General features: G+C 50.1%; 1 protein-coding gene across 1 annotated transcript in view; it reads right to left on the bottom strand.

Moving 5' to 3' along the window:
• The window catches only part of LOC109383648 (regulatory-associated protein of mTOR-like), a 123493-nt gene extending 102939 nt beyond the window's left edge, over positions 1-20554 (bottom strand). Inside the window, exon 1 of the mRNA XM_019644250.1 lies at positions 19316-20554. Within this exon, the coding sequence (XP_019499795.1) occupies positions 19316-19477 (162 nt within the window). The 5' untranslated portion in view covers positions 19478-20554. The remainder of the gene's footprint in view (positions 1-19315) is intronic.
• Between the last annotated feature and the right edge of the window lie 25 nt (positions 20555-20579).

The following is a 20579-nucleotide window of genomic DNA, read 5'->3' as shown; positions in this document are numbered from 1 at the left end:
TTGCCATGGGCTACCGTGTGTAGCCAACAGCCAGCGTGAGCGGCCAGCAGCCAGCGTGAGCGGCCGTCCAGAAGCCGGCGACTGATCTGCCTCTCCCGGGAAGAGCGCAATGATGGTGCCAACTTGGGCCAGTGAAGCAACGTCCTCCACAACTAGACTGAGGAACAAAAGGACAGCAACTTGTCTGTTCCCCTCCCCCAATTCCCCAATAAAATCATTAAAAAAAAGCAACCGTCGCGCCCACCACCCCAGCCTAACCTGAACATTTCACATGGACTCATACAATGCATGGTTGTCTGTGTCCTTCTAAAACACACACCAATAGAACTACACTGAGAACTCAGTGGACGAGAATTAAACAGATACACACTGTGGGGAAATTCAGCAAATGGCTACCAGGCTTAGCCACAGCTGAAGAGCGCATGGACTTGATATAAAAGGACTGTCCATAATGTAGCAGAGCAGGACAAAAAGGATGGCAATACAGAAGAGAAACATGGAAAAGAGAATGAACAAGATTAATTAGTTTCAAAATTGCCATGTGCGGGGATGGGGGGGCAGGGCAGTTTGACTGGCAGCTGACTTCTCCTGATCAACAATGGAAGCGAGAGGGGGGGTGGAATGTCTTTACAGTGCTGACAGAGAACGTCAGTCTAGAACTCCAGGCCTAGGAAAAACATCCTTTCAGAATTAGGACTACATAAAGATATTTTCAGACTAACAAGGAGAATCTGACATCAGCAGAGCCTCCTCAGAGGAAATTCTAAAAACTTCCAGTCAAAATGAAAGTAACCCCCAAGGAGGGTCTGAGCTCCAAGGGGAACAGAGGACAGTCACGGTCATGGGCACCAATCTAAGGAGGGTGACAGATGAGACAAAACAGTAACAACGGTTGGTGGTGCCAGAAAACAGAAATAAAATGCGCAACAACAATGACCCTAAGAAACCAAAGGGCTAAATGGATTTTTCAAAGTCTTTTTTTTTTAAGATTTTTTTTTAATTGGGGAATTTGGGGATGGGACCAGCACTGGGGAATTGGGGAAAGGGGAACAGACAAGTTGCTGTCCTTTTGTTCTTCAGTCTAGTTGTGGAGGACGTTGCTTCACTGGCCCAAGCTGGCACCATCATTGCGCTCTTCCTGGGAGAGGCAGATCAGTCGCCGGCTTCTGGACGGCCACTCATGGCGGCTGCTGGCTGCTCACGCTGGCTGCCAGCTACACACAGTAGACCATGGCAACCCACTGCAGCAGGGGCTGCAGCCTACGCCGTCGCCGGCGACTCACAGCAGCCCAGCTCCAGGTTGAGCTGTTGTTCAGCATCTTAGCTGTGGAGGGCAGTGTCACTGGCCCTCATATGTGGGATCCAAACCGGGGCCCTCTGGCGTCCCAAGCCAGCTCTTAACCAACGCGCCACTCAGCCGGCCCAGATTTTCCAAAGTCTTAAGTCATCCAGGAAAAGGATAAAGTTTTTCATTAACTTTATCGTTGTTTTTGTTTTTGAGTATTACAACTGTAATTGCTAGGAAACTATCACAACAAGAGAAAAAAATATTACTTTAGAAATAGGAAAGGAAAAGACATTAAATAACAAATATTTTCGATCCATAGAAAGGCACAAAAAAAAAGGTACAGGCCTAGAAAACACAAAATAAGATGGCAGATGTAAGTCCAAATGAATGTAAATAGATTAAATACTCCAATTAAAAAACAAAGATTGTCAGACTACATTGTTTTTTTTACTCTGTCTACAAGCTGTTTACAAGAGACATATGAAAAACATAAGGATACAGAAAGGTTGATTTATGTAAAGGGATAGAAAAATAAACAGTGCAAATACTAACCAAGAGAAACTGGTGTAACTCCACTGACACAAAAGACTAAAAGCAGAAAGCATTATTAGGGATAAGAGAGAGTGAATTTCTAACCATACAGACTTCCATTCACCAGGAAGACGCACGGTTTGAATTGTGTATGACACAACAATATAGCCTCAAAATACAAATACAAAATACAAACGGGGCTGGCCGAGTGACTCAGTTGGTAAAGAGCATGAGCTCTGAACAAAAGGGCTGCCGGTTCGATTCCCACATGGGCCAGTGACAGTGCCCTCTACAGCTAAGATGGTGAACAAGGGCTCGACCTGGAGCTGGGCTGCCATGAGTTGCCAGCAACGGCGTAGGCTGCAGTGGGGCTGCAGTGGGCTCCCGTAAGCTACCGTGAGTGGCCGGCAGCCAGCATAAGCTGCCATGAGCTACCGTGAGTGGCCATCCAGAGGCTGGCTACTAATCTGCCTCAGCTGAGAAGAGCACAATGATCACAATACCAACATGGGCCAGTGAAGTGACGTCCTCCACAACTAGACTGAAGAACAAAAGGACAGCAACTTGTCTGTTCCCCTTCCCGGATTCCCCAATAAAAAAATCTTCACACACAAAAAAATACAAACACTGCACAAACGGACAGAACTACAAGAATTAGACATAATTACAATCATGGTGAGAGGTTTTAATAAACCTCTCTCAGTTATTGATAGAAGTCAAAAACCACCAGTAAAGATTCAGGTGATTGGTACTCCACGAAGCAAACACTTGGTGATGCTCAGGTACAGATGTGGCGCCTGCAGCTGTAGGTACCCATGACGTTCAAGCGCATGGATGTTACCTTCGAAAATTCACAAAATTAACCACATACAGCTCCACATGGCAAAGCTCAACAAATTTCAAAAGACTAAAATTTGGAACGCGAACTGGCACGCAGAGCTGTGCAAGTCACGTGACCCACACGCGGGGGGGGGGGGGGGGGGGGGGGGGGGGACACGGATAGGGACGCGACCCACATGTCAGCAGTGTACACTAGCCCCTACAGGTGGGCAGTGCCTCCAGTGCCGCCCTGCTGAAATCATGCAGGTGTTCTGACCAAAATGCAGTTGAGCCAGAAATCAAAAGCCAATCCTAAGACAATTCCTCTAAGTAATTTTTTTAAATTGCAAAGCTCGTGTTTTTTAAATAACTCATAAATTAAACAAGTCAAAATGAAATTTAGAAAATAATTTGAACAGAATAACAAAAATCCTACAGTATATCAAAACTTATTGAGTGCTGCTAAGCACTTAACTTACATAATTTAAATATTTATAATAAGATGCCTGTGTTAGAAAAGCCAAATTACTGAAAATTATGAAAATCAATACACTAAGTAACCATCTCAAGAATTCCCCTCTCAGGGCCGGCCGAGTGGCTCAGCTGGTTAAGAGTTGGCCTAAGAGTGCGAGCTCTGAGCAACAGGGCCGCCGGTTCGATTCCCACATGGGCCAGTGACGCTGAGCCTGAGCTGAGCTGTCGCTGAGCTGCCAACAGGTGGCAGGATGGCTCAGCTGGTGTAACAACAAGACTGCCTGTTCAACGGTGGGCTATGCCCACCCGCAACTAAGATCAAACACAGCACCTTGAGCTTAGAAGCCACGAGCTGCCGTCGGGAAGTCAGATGGCAACTAGCACCCTCCACAATGAAGACTGAAGAACAACAACCTGGCTGGTCCCCTTCCCCAATTCCCCAACACTTGTTCCCCTCCTCTAATTCCCCAATAAAATCTTAAAAAAGAAGAATTTCCCCCTCAAGAATGGGGCGGGGAGTGGACAATAAAATAAACTTAAGGAAAGTAGAAAAAGGAAATAATAAGATTTTTAAATAAATTAATGAAATATTGACAAGCATACTATATCTCTAAGAAAACCAAGAACTGGTTGTTTGAAAGATTAATAAAAAAGATAATCCTCTGGCAAGAACTGCAAAAATAATAAAGAAAAAGAGAGAGAGAGAGAGAGAGAGAGAGAGCGAGCATTACCACAATTCTATAGACTTTTAAAGGATCACAGGAGGATATCATGAACAACTTTGTGCCCATAAATTTGAAACTTAGATGAAATGGACAAAGCTCTCTAACAAATGTCACTTACCAAAACTGGCTTTAAAAAAAAAAAAAAAGGGAAACCATTTAAAAGCCTAACTCATAACTTTTAAAAACTCTTTTTACAAAGGAAATTTCAGGACCGCATGGCTTCACTGGCAGGTCCCACCGAACACTCTGGAGCCATCATGGCCCCAAGGCTGAGGGGCACTCCCTGTGCCTCCGGAGTTCGCAGGAAGCCAGGAGCGAGAGGAGCGCCGTGGGGCTAGCCTCTCACTGCACTGACTCGCTGGAGATGCACCCAGATAGGATATCAGGAGAGGGCTGGTGCTAGGAGCCGGCACCATATGCATCTGGGTTCTTGTGACAGCACCTGAGACAAGACAGCTGTCGAGCGGCCTTGTGACCAGAACAGCACTGCACCAGGAAGGAGCCAAGGCACGGCTGGCGTCTGTGTCCACACCCCTCCCCGCCACTCACACCCCACCTCATCCCCAGCAACTGCATGCGGTGCAGGGGAGGGGCAGGGAGCTGTGTGCATGGGCTCCCCGTGAGGCAGAAGATGCCATGAACGCTGCATATAAAATACATACAAAAATAAATTACATTCTTGTGCACCAGCAAAGAAAAAAAAAGCTTAAAAAATAGATTTTTAAAAGATGCGATTTAGGAAAGCATCAAGATAATATTAAGTGCCTAAAGAAATCCAACAAAAGCTAAGCAGCATCTCCACGGGGAAAAGTGTATCGCTCTATCCAGGGAAATTAAAGAACTACCTAAATAAAGGAAGCCATGCCGGGAGCATGGACCAGACACTCAGCTTCGTAAAGCTGTCCCGTCTCCCTAAGTTAGTGCACAGGCTCAGTGCAACCGCAATCAGATATCCAACAAACTTTCTTTCCTTGAACTTGATAAGCTAATTCCTAAACTTTCATGAAGAGCAAAGATCAACAAGAGCCAAGGAGTTGCCAAGGAGAAGAGAGAAGACATCCCTCCCAGGGGTTCCCCTAGCCTGGTCATTCAGACGGGGGTGGGACAGGATGACAAAGAATGGGAAAGAACACAAAGCCCCAAACAGACCTATACGGACACGGACGCTTGACACAGGACAGTTCCACAGCAGAGGCAAAGGATGAGCTTTTCAGCACAATCCCCTGAGATGACTAGGTATCCACGTGGGGAGAAGAGGAAACTGGACCTCCACCTTCCATACACACAGTGTGTACGGGACGGAAGGCGGAAAGGCAGCACCTTACAGAGGACGCGGGAGACCGCCTTCATGCTACCAAGGCAAGAACAGTCGCAACGAGAGGGTACAGAGCACCAGGCCTCAAGGGGACGAATGAAACCTGCCGACACTGAACCTGGGAATGTCGAAGACCCCACGAAGCGAAAAAGACACGCCTTGGCGTGGAAAGGTATTCACAGCACATATCCAAAATGCCTGAAATCTGTAAGAAAAAGACAACTCAACAGAAAAGATGGGCAAAACACCGAAACAGGCTTTTCGTTAAAACAAGAGGGAGAGGATATATAATTACCCTGACCCTCTGCCCTGTGCCTGCTTGTACGTACATGTAATGAGACACTGTATAGAAGTGAAAAAGAATTACACATATATCCAACCACCTGGTGACTCTTACAAGTGTAATATCTAGGAAGGAAGCAACACACAAAACACACATGCGTGTATCATTCATGTCAACTTCAAAGTGGCAAAACCAAAGTGCAACTTTGGGAGATGCACGCATAGGAAAACCATTAAGTGAAGAAAGCAGCATCACCCAAAAAAGTAAGGAGGGTGACAGTGGGCACACCAAGGGCCCCAGGGAACTGAACCGTCTATGTCTTGACCTGGGGAGGGGACACACGGGCGTTCTTTTTATAAATATTGATTAAACTGGAAATAGATGTCTATGCATTTTTACCTCATAATTTTTCATAAAGAAAATCAAATCAGATTAAGACTAGAAAGAACCTTCTTAAATGAAATATCTAAATGAAAAGAACAATGAGACAATTCCTTATTTGGCACTAATGATTATTAACACCAAAAGAGGATTTCTGTATAATTAACTAAACCCTTAAGGTAGCAAGTCAAATCCGGTACTCTAAGACTCTATGACAAAGTACCCAATTTAGATCTGCAACACCAAAACCGGAAAGGATTTATTCTTAAATCCTCTTACATGTTTAACAAGTATTTCAGTTTCAACCTCTGACCTACCTGGCTTTATAAAACCCAAATGAAATGCAAATGTTTCTATCAGAGAAAAGAGGAACTCCGACTTGTAAATTACTTGTCCAGAGATCACCCACGCTGAACTCTTCCAAACACCAATCTGCACTGTTCATTTGATACACCAACATAATCTTAAATCTTAATGCCGCATTTAGGCTGGAAAGTGGAATTCCAGTGGGGGAAAAATCAGGCTCAGAGAAAGAACAACTCTAACACATAACAGTTTATTAGTTGTAAAGAATCAACTCGCAGCTACTACAATGTGTTTAATAAACGGCGACCTAGCTGTGCCTCATTAATCTCTCCAACACTCCCTGACTTATGATCTGGCACGCCGCGACCCTGCAACCCAGACCAAAGTCTCCGGCTGACGCTCCCCAGTTCAAATCCTCCCCAAGAACCAGGCTGGTCCAGCTCCTCTTCCAGGCCCTCCAGGCCAGACATCCCACCGTGGTCCACTCAGCTGCACCTGGGAAGGGGCAGGGCCGCTCCTGCAGGAGGGGCTGGCAGACGCAAGCGCGGCATCTGTGCAAAGTTACAGGTCACTCGCTTCCCAAAAAAGCCTTTCCCTTCCTTGGCCTCTGTTAAGCCATGTGAGTTTCACTGTCCTCATCTCTAACTGACCTTTCCCTGATGGTCACCCTCCCTTCTTCACCCTCCAAGAACTCCTACCATCTAACATCACCTCTACGCAACCAGTTTCCAAACGTATTTCTCCAAACTTGATTCGTGCCTCAAATTTCAGGGTGCCTCACACTCAGCCTTTCTAGACGCAAACCCTTAGCTTTCCTCCAGTCACACTCTTGTCTGAGTTCACTTTATGTCATTAACGTCTTGGTTCCAGATTTAAAACAACAAGGGGAAAAAAAACAGATTAGACATGAAGACATCGCCACGGATGCACGTCTAACTCACAGAAATACTTACAGATAAGTGTACATATGTGGGCGTCAGTTTACGCATACACCTCCTTTTAGGCCTTCTGCCAGCTGAGAGGACCTAGAGGAAGTGTCCCCAGGAGCACGGGACACCCCGCCCCAGCTCCTGGTCTCTGACACCATCTCCCATGAAAGGAGCTGGGCTCCTGGGAGAGATGCCCTGGAATCAGGTGAGCAGGAAATGCACTTCATGAGCCAGAGAGCAGGGGGTGCTCCAAAACCCCAATGTGGGCTATGTCAGAGACGCAGGAGCCCCTGGGAGAGCACCCAGTGGCCCAAGGAGCGAGCTGTGCAGCGAAGTGAAGCAGTCCTGGGTTACAACCCGAGGCACCAAGCATGGACCTGGGAGCCCATCCTGATGCAAATGAGGATATGAGTTAATAAACGGGGGACAACAGATAAATCTCCTGAGCAGAGAGGGGGAGCACAACCCCCACCCTGAAGTGTGGGGGGCAAGTGACACCCTCCCAAAGGGCACAGGATGCAAAGGGAGGGAAGAAAAACAAGTGGAGACGCCTGGCAAACGCCTCAGCCAGGTGACCAAGGTCACGTCAGCGGTCATGAGTCACACTGAGAGCAGGGCCCCTGGACACGATGTGCTAAGAAGGGCACTTTCCCTCGTGGTCTTCCTCCCCCAAACTCAAAACCCCAGGCTTATCCTAAGAAAAACATTAAACAAACTGCGACAAGGGGAAGGTCTCCAGGACCCCGCCCAGCACTCCTCAGAGCTGCCAAGGTCACTCCAACAAGGAGCGTTTGAGATGTCACAGCCCAGGGGAGCCTGCGGAGACGTGAGGACTGAATGTACTGGGGCTTCCTGGATGGGATCCGGGAGCAGGAAAAATAGGTGGAAACTTCGGAAATCCAAATCAAGTATGGACTTCAGTTGATTATAACATATTGGCGTGTATTCCTCAGTTGTGGCAAAGGCATCGATCACACTGATATGAGACGTGAACAGCAGGGGACGCTGGGTACACCGTGCTCGGGAACTGGGTCCCCTCCACGTTTTCACAAATCTAAGACTATCCTAAATACAGAGTCCACTCAAAAACCCCGCCAGCTTTTCTTCCCCTCACGAGCAACCACATCCCAGAGTGTCCCCTCATCCCGCTCAGACAGTGGCCACTCTGCACTCCACTGCCCAGCCCTACTCGAAACCTCAGGCCGTTTCGGGCTTTGCCCTGAAGCACTTGCTCTGGGCACACCCCTCCCTTCCCCACTCGCTAAAACCCTGCGCGGTCCCTCACACCCTCTCGCCTACAGGTCACTGGCAGCGGCCGCCAACCACCAGGTGGGAAGCACCCTCCGGTGCCTCTCACCTGCGCAGGCCTGCACCCCCGCCCAGGGCTGGCTCCGTCATAGCGGTCACTGGTCCTAACTGGCCCCAGCTCATGTCCTCACTGCCCACTGCCCTTTACCACCTCCCACGCCTCCATGACTACAGGACACGGCCGAGCCTGGGCTGGGCACTCGAGGCGCCCACCGGGCCACTCCCCGCCCTGCCCCCAGCGCTCCCTCCCACTGCACTCAGCGAGGCCTTCTGCTCGCTTACACTGGACGCATCTACACAGCTTCTGGGACGGTCCTTCCCTCCATGTTACAGCCAGCAAACCCCTCCCAGTGTCCAGCTCAGGTCCGACCCCTCCTCATCCTCCGAAACCCTCAGCAGCTCCTGGCCGGGCCGTTCCTTTGCAACTGAGAGCCGGCCGTCTTGAGCCACCAGTTCAATGTTTCCAGAGGTCGCTCCACGAAGCTGGTCTGCCTGGTGTGGATTTTGCACCCTCCCGGGAGGGGTGAAAACCAGGTCGTCCTCCTCCGTCCCCACAGAGGAGCTGGAACAGCAGAGGCACTTACCCGGTGGTCCAGGAACAATGCGTGAGCAGGGACAAAAGTGACAGTCCCCTGAGGCCGGCATGGCCATGGTCTCCTACATTCGGCCGTGAACACTCACACTCTCTGAGAGGCGGGATAACGTGGCACACGAGGGCACAGGCGCCAGGGCCTTGCGGCTCCACTGCTCACGGGCTGTGACCTCGGCCAGGCTCTCCGCCTCTCTCCCCTCAGGGGCACCTGCTCGCAGGCTGCTACAGACTTAGAGCGACTGTACGTATGGGAAGCCTGGACAAGCCTGGCACACAGCAACGCAACTCAGCACTGAGCTAGCATGGCCAGTATCTGCCTTCCCAGAGGCAGCAAAGACGTTAAGAGCTGGTAGCTGCACAGGGTTCCTGAGCAGGGTGGGTTTTCCGAGTGCTTATTTCATTGTCATGCTTTCGTCGTCCAAGGGTAAGGACAGCAAGAAGAGGCCCTTCGAGGTGATCCCTGACAACACAGTAGACTCCTGCTGTGGGACGGGGAAGGGCAGAGAGAGGTGGAAACACACCCAAATATTACCGGCGGCACAGCGGGGTTTCACATAATTTCATCTGCATTGTTATGTTTCTGCATAGTTTCTAAACATTTTACAATGATATCTGTTCCTTTTATAACCTGAAGGAAAACAAGTTTTCAAGGAGCTCAGTTACTCCATAAAAAAGGTTAAAATATTGGTCAAGTACTGAGACAACTTTCAGTATAAAGGTTTAAAGTGCAGCAGCTCTGCAGGGAGAAATCAGATGCCCGCTGAGTGAAACCCCATTTCAGGAGAGCTGCATGTGTGACGTACAGGATGAGGGGTGTCTCCGGACGGGCATGACTCCCGGCCAGGCCCCCAACACGCCGGAAGCACAGCCTCGTCCTGATGCACTGTGGGCCCCACTCGCTCAGTGAGGGGACGGCTGCCAACACGCCTCGGATGACGACTGCAGCAAAGGAACAGAAGACGCTGCAAACGAGCGCTGGACCAGGCCAGGGCTTGGAGAGACGCAGTAAGAGGAAAAGTCTGACTGAACATGCGATGGAACGCTCATTTTCATATGCCTTTAAACTGCCTGTCTGATCAACTTGAAAGGATAAAAGGCATTATGAAAGAAAACACCAAGCTGGACGATATTCACGGCACACACTCATCACCAACACCCCCAGCCTGGGGACAAGGACAACACCCCATGGGGACAGCAAGGATGAATGGAGACTAGACACCAAGGAGGCCAGGGGACTGGGGAACCAGTTTAGGCAACAGTGCAACATTCTTTAAGGAAAATTCCCCGTTTCCATGGCCAGACACGTGCCCTTTTGCTTCCTGACGCCCACAGCAGCCCGTTCCTCTCTCTCCTACATCCAGCAGAAGTCTGTAAGTCATTCTGACACCTCCTGCATCCAATCAATGACCAGAGGGATCGATCCCCATTCCAGGGAGTTCTCAGGGCTGCCCGCCTCTCACGGGCACACCAGAGCTCGAGCTGCTCTGTCTCCTCTGCTCCCACCTCCCTGTCCTCAGGACGCTCCTGCCCCACCGGCCCCCCAACACTCACACACACGTTCACACACACACACACACATACACACATGCATACACACACGCCCACACATATACACATATGCACGTGCACAAATACACACATGCACACACATACACACGCATACGCACATGCACACACGCACACACATATACACATATGCACGCACACCAATACACACATGCACACATGCACACACACATGTGCACGCACGCATACACGTATGCATACACACGTACGTATACACACATAATACCTCTCTTCCTCCCCACTCTGCAGCCAGAGGAATCTTTCTAAAATGCAATCCTGACCATGTCACTACCCAGCTTTAAAACCGTTCTTCAATATCCTTGGGACAAAATCCAAACTCCTAGGCCTTCGAAGCGCATCAGGACCTGCCGGCCACCTCCCGACCCTCGCAGGCCCCTCAGCACTCCTCTTCGCGTGCTCTCTGCTCTTCCGTTTGCTCCACAAATACTGACTGAGCACCACTACCAGCCAGTCACCATACCAGAAGTTGGGGACGCAGCAGTGAACCAAACAGTCCCTGTGCTACTGGGGGACAAAACACATGGGTCACATGGGGTTAGGGCAGTGGCCGTGGTGATGGTGGTGCTGGTGGGGCTGCAGAGGCTGGAGCGCGGCCCTAGGGATGGAGGAGGGGGTCAGCCTCTCCAGGACTTCCCCAAAGACCCTGCTCTCACCAATGGCCTCTGCACGCTGGTCCCTCTGCCAGACCCCCGCCCGCCCCTTCTTTGCCCAGCTACTCTCTCTGTCCTCTTTCCAGGTCCTACTCAAGTGCCGGCCGGTCTTCCAGGAGCCTCCTCCGCCCTGGGCACACAGCCGCCCCTCCCTCACCCTGTCTCCCACACTGGGTCAGCCCATCTTCCCCAATGCACTGGTCAAGGCCTTGAACTCAGGGTCACTCACCAACATGCCACCAACGCCTAGTGCGGTGCCTGGCACACAGAGGCACTTAATAACCTGAGCTGAGCTACTGAATTCTATGAACCAGTTATCTGGGGTTTAACTACTCCTTCCCTCCCTGCACCCCAACCACGCGACTGCGCCCACTCTCACCTCACCCACCAGGGCTCCCTGCACCCAGCACTGCACTCCGCCAGGTGCCTCAGGCACACACGCAGCCCAGAACGTCCGGCAGGCAGAATTCCAGAAGTCACAGCCTTGTCACTCAAGTGCAGATACAGAATTATTGCATGTTTTTACTTAACTTCGTATACGGGGCTGTTTTTCTCCACTAAAACAGAAGCTCTTCAAGGGCCACATCTTACGTCTCCTTATCTCCCACAGTCCCAGGCTCAGTGCCACATATGTAAATGGTACTACATGCTTAGAAGAACCACTATTTCCCCAGGAAACGCTGAGAAGCCCTGAATCTTATTTTTAGACAGCACGCCCTGACAATTAGGGTCTGTGGATTTTACTGTATGAAATGTTGCAACTACCTGTCAAGTGTAAGCATTAACACATTGTGCCAAATATTTACCAGAATGGCATTTGCTATATATTTAACTAGACGTACAAAAAGAAAAAGGAGGGCCGGCCGAGTGGCGCGTTGGTTAGGAGTTGGCTTGGGACGCCAGCTCTGAGCAGCAGGGCCCCAGTTCAGATCCCACATGAGGGCCAGTGACACTGCACCCTCTACAGCTAAGATGGTGAACAACAGCTCGATCTAGAGCTGGGCTGCCGTGAGTCGCCGGCAACGGTGTAGGCTGCAGTGGGGCTGGCCGGCAGCGGGCAGGAGCTTTCATGAGCGGCCAGCAGCCGCCGTGAGCGGTCGTCCAATGGCTGGCGAGTGATTGCCTCACCCGGGAAGAACGCAATGATAATACCAACATGGGCCAGCGAAGTGACATCCTCCACAACTAGACTGAAGAACAAAAGGATAGCAACTTGTTTGTTCCCCTTCCCCGATTCCCCAATAAAATCTTTACAAAAAAAGAAAAAAGAAAAAGGTGTCAAACTTCACATCTACTAGAACAAGCAGGGTGGATGCCCAAGGTCTTACATGATGTCTCCAAATGGAAGGGGGACATTGGAAGCCTGGACGACACCAGCGGTGGGACCCACATGCGGTCTTGTTCACACCCTGGCTTCAGGGTCCCTCCAGGTGACACCGAGCAGGAAATGTTCTTATCCATCTCAGGACGCTTCCACAGTGCGGTTTCAAAATGGAACACAGCACATTTTTTAAAGCAGGTTAAACAAACCTATGTGGATGGTCCTTTGTGGCTCCGCAGGCTCACATGATGAATGCCAAGGGGAAGTCCATGCAGGTGCAGGGGAGACTGCTCCAGCCGACACCTGCCATGTCTGGGGTCATGATCTCCGCCCGCTCTGCAACCCCACGTGTGAGCCGACTATGGATTCTCCCGCCTCCACGTGGGCCGGGCCCTGTTCTCCAGCCTCCCGCAGCGGCCTCCCTTCCGGCCCTTGTGGCGCTCACCCGGATGACCGTAACTCCCCCTCCAGCTGCTGTTCCCACCTCCAGCCTTACCCCCTCCAAACCTTCCACTCCACCCACAGCCAAAAAGATCTCCTGATCTACGTGACCTTCCCATCCAACCACATCAACAGTCATTAGCTGCTGCGGGTTTCAAGCTGGGTCAATGTGACGGATTTACGTTTCACAAATGGAGTTCGATGCCAATGGTTTACTTATTTAAGATAAAGTCAAGGTTTCCCGATAATCGTGTACTTCTCTCTGGTACACAGTGTGTTACAATTTGGTGCCGACGTGTCTGTCTGTCCTGCTGGACACCGGGTCCTGGAGAGCACATCCAGCTTTGGTGAGCTGAACAAAGGCGTCTGGCTACCTTCCCGGCCAGAGCGGATGACTTTTCCTCCACCCACAGGGCCACACTGGCCATCTGGGGCAACAGGAGGCTCTCTGAGGGCCTCCTGGCCACGTGGAGGCGACTGCCTTCACAGTCACACAGGCTCCACACACACAAGCTAAGAGAACTGGGTGGGACAGGCCCCTCTTGAGTCTGTCACCTAATTTCTGGTCAAGTCGCCCCTCGATATCTTCAGCCACCGGATAACCTCAAGCCCTTCTTTCTAGTTAAAGGTGACCCCACTTTCTTTAACTACACTGACCAGTCTCAGAGGACAACTTTACATGCTTAAAGATTACAAACGACTCCCAAAAAGCTCCTTGTGAGCTACATGTATCAGTATTTCCCAGATTAAGGTTAAAACACAAAAAAGTAATATAATTTTATTAATTCACTTAAAAATTATAAACTCGTTACATAGTCAAATAAAGATTTCTATGGAAAACACTATACTTTCTTTTTCCGTCTAACCCTTGTTAGATGCCAGGCACTTTTGCAGCTGTTTTTACCGTCCGCCTTGCGAAAGGGCAGGTGGACACTCATCTTCCGCCTTGCATCTGTCGTGCTGCATTGTTTTGCTTGAAGCAGGTGAGGAAAACCTGGCCTCACAAAGTTACACAGTCGGGAAGGGCATGAGGAATACCAGAGTATCCAAATAATTGCGAATACTCTTCTTTGACGTCACATCAAAACTCAGCAAGTGGTAATTTCTGAAAGGTTTGCAGCCATCCGTCTGAAGGGACTATAAGATGGGCTGTCGGTCCATCGGAGCGCACTTGGCACACCTGGGCACGCTAAAGCCCCTTGGCCTGAGCTCAGTGCACTGTTCCCACGGGTGACTCTGCAATACCGTGGGTTGGTCATCTGGAAAGATGGGGTCACTGGATTATGCAGATGTCCCAGATGTGGACACACTTCCCTCGACAATCAGAAATATCATGTTCCTTCATGTCACCACGCTGTCCTCAGAACACCCTGAAGCACGGGGAGCTGCGACGCTCATGCATGGTGGCAAAGGCAGGTTTTCCAGATGCTGACATTCACTCGGAAGCTCACATTTTCTCCCGGCAACAAACGGGCATTGCCACATGATCTCCTTGAAGCGACAGCTCACTTCGTTCATTTTCAAGAAAATGTCTGCCAAGTTCTCGAGCCTGGCTGTCCAGAACTGGCCTCTTCCAGTCCAGCTGCGTCCGTGAAAGCAGCGGCCGCCGGTTTAGCCTGCACCACTCCCAAACCCACGCTCCACCGCACCCAGCAGGAGGGCTGTTGTGCAAAGCCACAGCACAGAGGACCGAAAGGGCTGTGTACTGAAGAGCCACAATTTAATAAAACAAATGACTTTCACCGCTTTTTCAAGGGCACTCTCAAGTTCACTGCGGTCACCCAGTGAGAAACAATAACCACTGGCACGGCTGGCGCCGCCGTCTGGCAGGCCCGGGCTCTGGCAGCTCACCACCGCCACTTTTGCAGACCTCAGCGCCGCAGGGGATGCCAGTGGTGTCTTCAGTTATTATGAAAACAGTGTTGGGGAGTCCCTGGAAAGGTCAGGGAGCACCCACAACCACGGAGCATACTGCGACCAAGGCTGAGCCACCCCCAGCATCGTTCTGTCTGGTCTGCATGCCCACCACTGCCAAGGGTTCCTCCAAGGGCTTCTGTTCCGGACCCCTACCTCTCAGTGTGAGCTCTGCAGTCTGACACTGTGATGGTTTTGTTTGGTTTGTTGTTTGTTTTGGGGTGGTTTTTTTCTTACCTAGGCTTCGCTTCCCGATTCTACCTCCTCTCATGGCTAGCTGTGTAATTTATGTCACTTTAGGGAAGCCATTTAATTAAAACCACAGTTTCCTCATCAGCCACTTGGAGATAATGACCCTGAACTAACTTACGGTGCTACTGAGTCTTAAAAGACACAACCTGTGTGAAAGCCCTTTGTAAACTGTTCAGTTTTTCATTAGTACATTTTTATTGAATCCCCGCTATGTGCCAAGCACTGTCCTACGCACGCGTATAAGCAAGGTCCTAGCTTTATGATACAAAGCTCAGTTCTGGGGTGGGTACATAAAGAAAAAGATCAGAGAAATGAAGGGTGACGGTGAGCGCGTGGGCAGTAGCTCCAGGCCGGCAGCCCATGAAGCAGAAAAGGCAGGTGGGCTGGCTCAGGAAGCTGTGGGCGAGGGTGAGGAGCCGCCTTCTCCTCCAGCGCCCAGTGGGGCAGGAAGGAAGCAGTGGGAATTGCTTCGCACTTTTAAAAGACCCCTCTGGCCACTCGGAGCAGAAGAGTGGACGTGGGAGACCAGTCAGGACCCGACTGCAGTCATCCAGACAGAAGACGGCAGTTGCCTCGACAGCAGTGGAGGCGAAAGGAGGCGGCGGCCGCATCGCAGGCAGACGGGCTTTGGGGGCAAAGTTGACAGGTTCTACTGACGAACTGGACGGGCGAAGAGGAGAGGAAGAGGAAAGAGTTAAGGACAGCTCTGGGTTTACAGCTCGAACAAGCGAGTGGCTGGTGGTGGCATCAGGCGGGGCTCCAGGGGCAGGCAGGTCAGAGCGAAGGCTGGGCTTAGAGGGTCGCTGGCACGTAGGTGAGCCGAGAAGAGGAAGGGGTCTGAGGCCAAGTCCGGCTGGGCTGACCTCCGCACTTGGCTGTCAAACTGCAAAGGCGCCTGTCTGGAGAGGGACTAGAGAGCTCAGGGGAAGACCTAGAGCTTCCGGAAGGCACAGAGGAAGAAGGCCCCTGTGGGAGGCTGCGGGCCGTCCCACAAGCTAAGGACCAAGACGTGACCTTTCCACTTCACACGTCAGGGCCGAGTGCAGGGCAGTGTCAGCGCCCGGGGAGAGCCTCGCTGGAGGAGGCGGAGAGGATGGATGCACAGCAGCAAAGGGGAGGAACTCAGGTTATACAGTGATACTATGTACCCATTTACCGTCCCTGCCTAGGTTAATGTATCTTCTCAGCTTCCTCCAGGGCTTTTCCAAAGCAAGGACGGAGGGCAGAGACTGGTCTGCAGAGCCGCCTTGTCACCTCACAGCTCCATCGCCTGGCACGTGGGTACACTGTGAGCTGTCATTCAGAGCAAGAGCTCGCAGGCTTCCCGATTCCAGCCCACGTTTGTGGCAAAAGATCCACCTGAGACCACGTATCCCCACATGACCTCTTTCCGGTGGGGAACACGGGCTCTGTGATAACTATGAAGTATCACAGGAAACCACAAACGGGGAGATACATGCGTATGTGTTTTAGCCATAGGTCTATGAATGATTCATTTTGAACTGAAATTCATATAAGCCTAGTTTTTTTAAAATAACAAACCACAAATGCTCTTGGTGCATATATTTATCACTCACTATACAGAGAATTAACCAAACAACAACCCAATTTGATAATAATAGTATTAAACTAACAGAAACTTAGTAATTAGAATGTAATCATAGCAGCATTTGAAAACTAGGACTGATTCAAAACAGACTGTGGGGATCCCGACTGAGAGTGGCCACGTCTGTAGCTCTGTAAGAATGCCAAACGTTCAGTGGCAGAAAACTTTTTGGAGTCGGCAGTCAACTTTAGTAAAGACGTCAGGTGGTTAGAGCGCAGGCTCATAACACCAAGGTTGCCGGTTTGATTTCCACATGGGCCAAGGAGCTGCGCCCTCCACAACTAGATTGAAACAACTACTTGACTTGGAGCTGATGGGTCCTGGAAAAACACACTGTTCCCCAATAAAATTTCTAAAACAACGACGTCAATTTTAGGACTCCTCAGCAGCTCCATTGAACAGGGCCCCAGTAAGTAATCGCTAATACGTATACAAAATACAAGTCCATGGAATTACACACCGGTCACAGGAAGAAGCAAAGCCTGAGTCCGCACTTAGGGCAGTCAGTGGCCATGTCTGTGCAGGTCCTCGCACAAGACAACGAGGCCCACGGTGGGTGCCACACAGCGGTGCTCTCCGGACTGCCGGAGGCCACCTCGGGCACAGTCTGGCCTGGGAGCCTGTGTGCTCAGGAGCCCGAGGAGAACGGGCTGCCTGCAGCTGCCGTAAGAGACAAGACATCACACACGGGTAACCCCCAAATGGACTGCTTCATGTTTGGTAATGTCTGAATTAGTGCCAATATTTTAAAGTGGAAGGCTTCACATTTAAGGGGGAAAAAATGTTTTCTGACTTCTAAAAAAAAAAGGAAAGAGAAAGGGAGGGTTGTGGCCAGGGCCCAGCTGCCCCTTTAGCTGCAGCTGCACGTGTTCTTCCAAGCCCCATTCTTCCACCCTCCAGAAAAATCAGACACAAGTCCAACGTCAGCTGCCATTTCTCTTTGAACCTGTGCCATTATTCTTCTTAAGAACTGGCCTGTTTCACTCATTTATGCGACCTTCCAAGTCTTATCATCATTTGAATTTGCAACCTCTGTCCTCCTAGGATGTGCTGAAAGGTCCCATCAGGGTCTAACCAGTGGAAAGAGACAACAGGGCTGGTAAGATGCCAAGCTCTCACAAACTTACTAAAACTGTTAGCAGCTGATGTCCTTCTTCATTGAACAATTTGCAAATGTCAGATAAGGTAAACTTTCTCACCTGGCTGTTTTCTGAGTAGCAATCTCAGTAATTACTCAGAATCACAGAACTTGTCTTTCTCCTAATAACCTATGAAGAGCTTATCACAGAATGTTGATCACTCACAAATTTAATGTTTTAATTAAAAGGTCAAAAATATACCCACTAATCAGTTTTGAATAGTTTGAGCATGGGTTTAGGATAGCAGACGAAACCACATTTCAAAAGGAAAAAAAAAATGCCCTCCAAATAAAATGAAAAAAAAAAAAAGCGATTAGACAGTAACTTTAAAATAAACTTTTTATATATGCAGAGATCACAAAAGCTTTGAACTATATTTTTAGTACTAAAGATGTCAGTAAGACAAGCTTTATACAATCTCTTCCGATAACTATTTTACTCCTTACACTACTTTTGGATGAAACAAATTTCCCTAACCTTTTAAAAGTAAGCCAAATCAATAACTGAAGCACTGGTTACTTGTGGCTGACTAGGGTTAGTTACTCAGGGTGATCTCACACATGCTCAACATCGCATACTAAAAACAACAAATCATCTTATATAAACATATTCATAAGCCCAAAGCAATCACACTGTATTGTAACACCAACTACCCCTCTTATACCACCAAAATGTTCAAATAAATACAGTCCTGAGGGAGACAATAAATCACAAAAAGACGAATGATAAGTGTGCATAGATGAGTCAATCCCACACACTTGCTTTGGAGACCACCAGGAAACACTCCAACACCATGGGGAGCCTCCTAACTCCTGGGCCCAAGCTCCAATCCCTCATACTCTAATCCCTCCGTTGGAGAAACTCTGTCTCCAAATTACAGCAACATGACACCACATAAAAGAAGCAAAGTCTGTATTCAAGACACATGGTTTAGAAGGCTCTGATGAAGTTCATTGTAACTTTAAAATAACTGCATTAACTTGTTACTAGATGAACATTTGCCAGTAATCATGTTTCCTAGTATGCTATGTTAAGCTTCTGGACTTGATTGGACAAAAAAAGTAAACTAACCACAAAAGATTAACCACATGGGTACAAGTAGTATATCTGAAGTTGTCCTTCCTCTAAGAACAGCGCTAAGCATATCAAAGCGTGTGTAAATATTTGCAAAATGCTCTATTTTCAAACTTGCTTAACTTTTCTTGTTTGATTCAGGGCTTAGTTTGAAATAACACTCTCCGGTGGATTACTAACCAAAACAGCCTTTGCATTTTCAACCAAAAACTGGAGTGTGAAATGCTTTGTGCTTTTTAGCTGATTTGCAACGACGTGTGGCTAGGAAAAAAATAAAATAAAAAAACACAGGTCTCCCAAGGATGCGCTTTTGGCTCTGAACTTTTCTTTGCGGGAGAAAAACTACCAAGGTCTCAGGGGCGCAGTCGGAAACCACTTACCCGATCCTTCATCCTCCAGCTCTGGGCTAAGGATTTGGAGCCTTCAATTTTCTCGCAGTGCCTCTTCTTCATAAAAGCCAAAGGCAGGTTCCAGTCTGTCAGGTCGGCCTCATCTTCCTCGCCGAGCCCCAGAAGGGGCGACTGCAGCATTTCGGACTCCATCAGGGGCGGTGGGGGTGGGGGAGTCCTGGGCAGCAAGCGCTCGAGAACCTCCAGCCTTAAACACTAGTGTGTTCCCAGAACTGGTGAAACAGGAACGAGGAGAAGGGGGCGTCGGCAGAGAAAGGAGCGGAGAGCGGGCGGAGCCCCTCACTCTGGCCCACCGTCCGCTGAAATCCTTCTTTCTCTCCGAGGGACGTCGGACGGGGTCGCGGGGGTGGGGGGCAGCCCAGGGAGCGCTGCCCAGGCGCACACGCCCCCAGACCCAAGCCCCTGGCTACTTCTGGGGCCGTCTGCTCCCGGAGGGGCTGCGAGCGGAGCTGTCAAAGGCGCGCGAGGCTTCAGGCCTCACGATGACCCTGCGCTCGGCCTCCGACGCCTCAGCCGATGCGAGGGCAGGCAGGCCGCCCGCTCCTGATGCCGGTTCGCCGACGGGGCTGAGGTCTCCGGACGCAAGGAGGAGGTTCAGAGCACCTCGGGGCTCCTCCAGCCACTTTCAGCCCTGCGGGTGCCGCACGCGCCGCAGCTGCTGCAACCAGAGCCAGGACCGGCCCATCGTGCTCGCCCGCAGCCGGCTCCTCAGCCCCGGGTCCGCGCGGCCTGGCCGGTCCTGACCTTCGGCCCCGTGGCTCTCTCCAGACTGAGAACGAGTCCTGAGAAACGGGTGACACGGAGCCGCGGAGGAAACAGGCAATGGGGGATTATTGGGTTTGGGGAGTTTTGCCCTCTGGTTTGAAGCTACAGTGAAACTCCTCTCATCAGCACATCAAGGAGGACGCCATATTGCTAAGACCCAGCATGCACCGCGACCTACGGCGTGGCTAACAGACCAAACTACCTCGGAGCGTTCCGGCCGCGCTTCCCGGGATGCGGTGGGAGCAGTTTTCGCCCCAACCCGGTTACCATGGTTACCACAATTCAGCTTTCCGGAGTTTATTGCGGTGCTTTCGCAGCATGGTATCAAAGTCAATCCTACAAATGAAACTATGTTAATTAACTTTGAAAAAATCTTTTTGTAATTACAAATCCTCATGCTTCTGAAATTAAAGGAATTGACCCCTTTGTTGTTTTCTTTCAGATTTTGAAAAGGCAGGAAAAGCTTCAG

The sequence above is a fragment of the Hipposideros armiger genome, unplaced genomic scaffold, assembly GCF_001890085.2.
Source record: "Hipposideros armiger isolate ML-2016 unplaced genomic scaffold, ASM189008v1 scaffold_87, whole genome shotgun sequence".
NCBI classification, from domain to species: domain Eukaryota; kingdom Metazoa; phylum Chordata; class Mammalia; order Chiroptera; family Hipposideridae; genus Hipposideros; species Hipposideros armiger.
The sequence above is the reverse complement of the archived record's forward strand: the minus strand, read 5'-3'. Positions and strand labels throughout refer to the sequence as shown.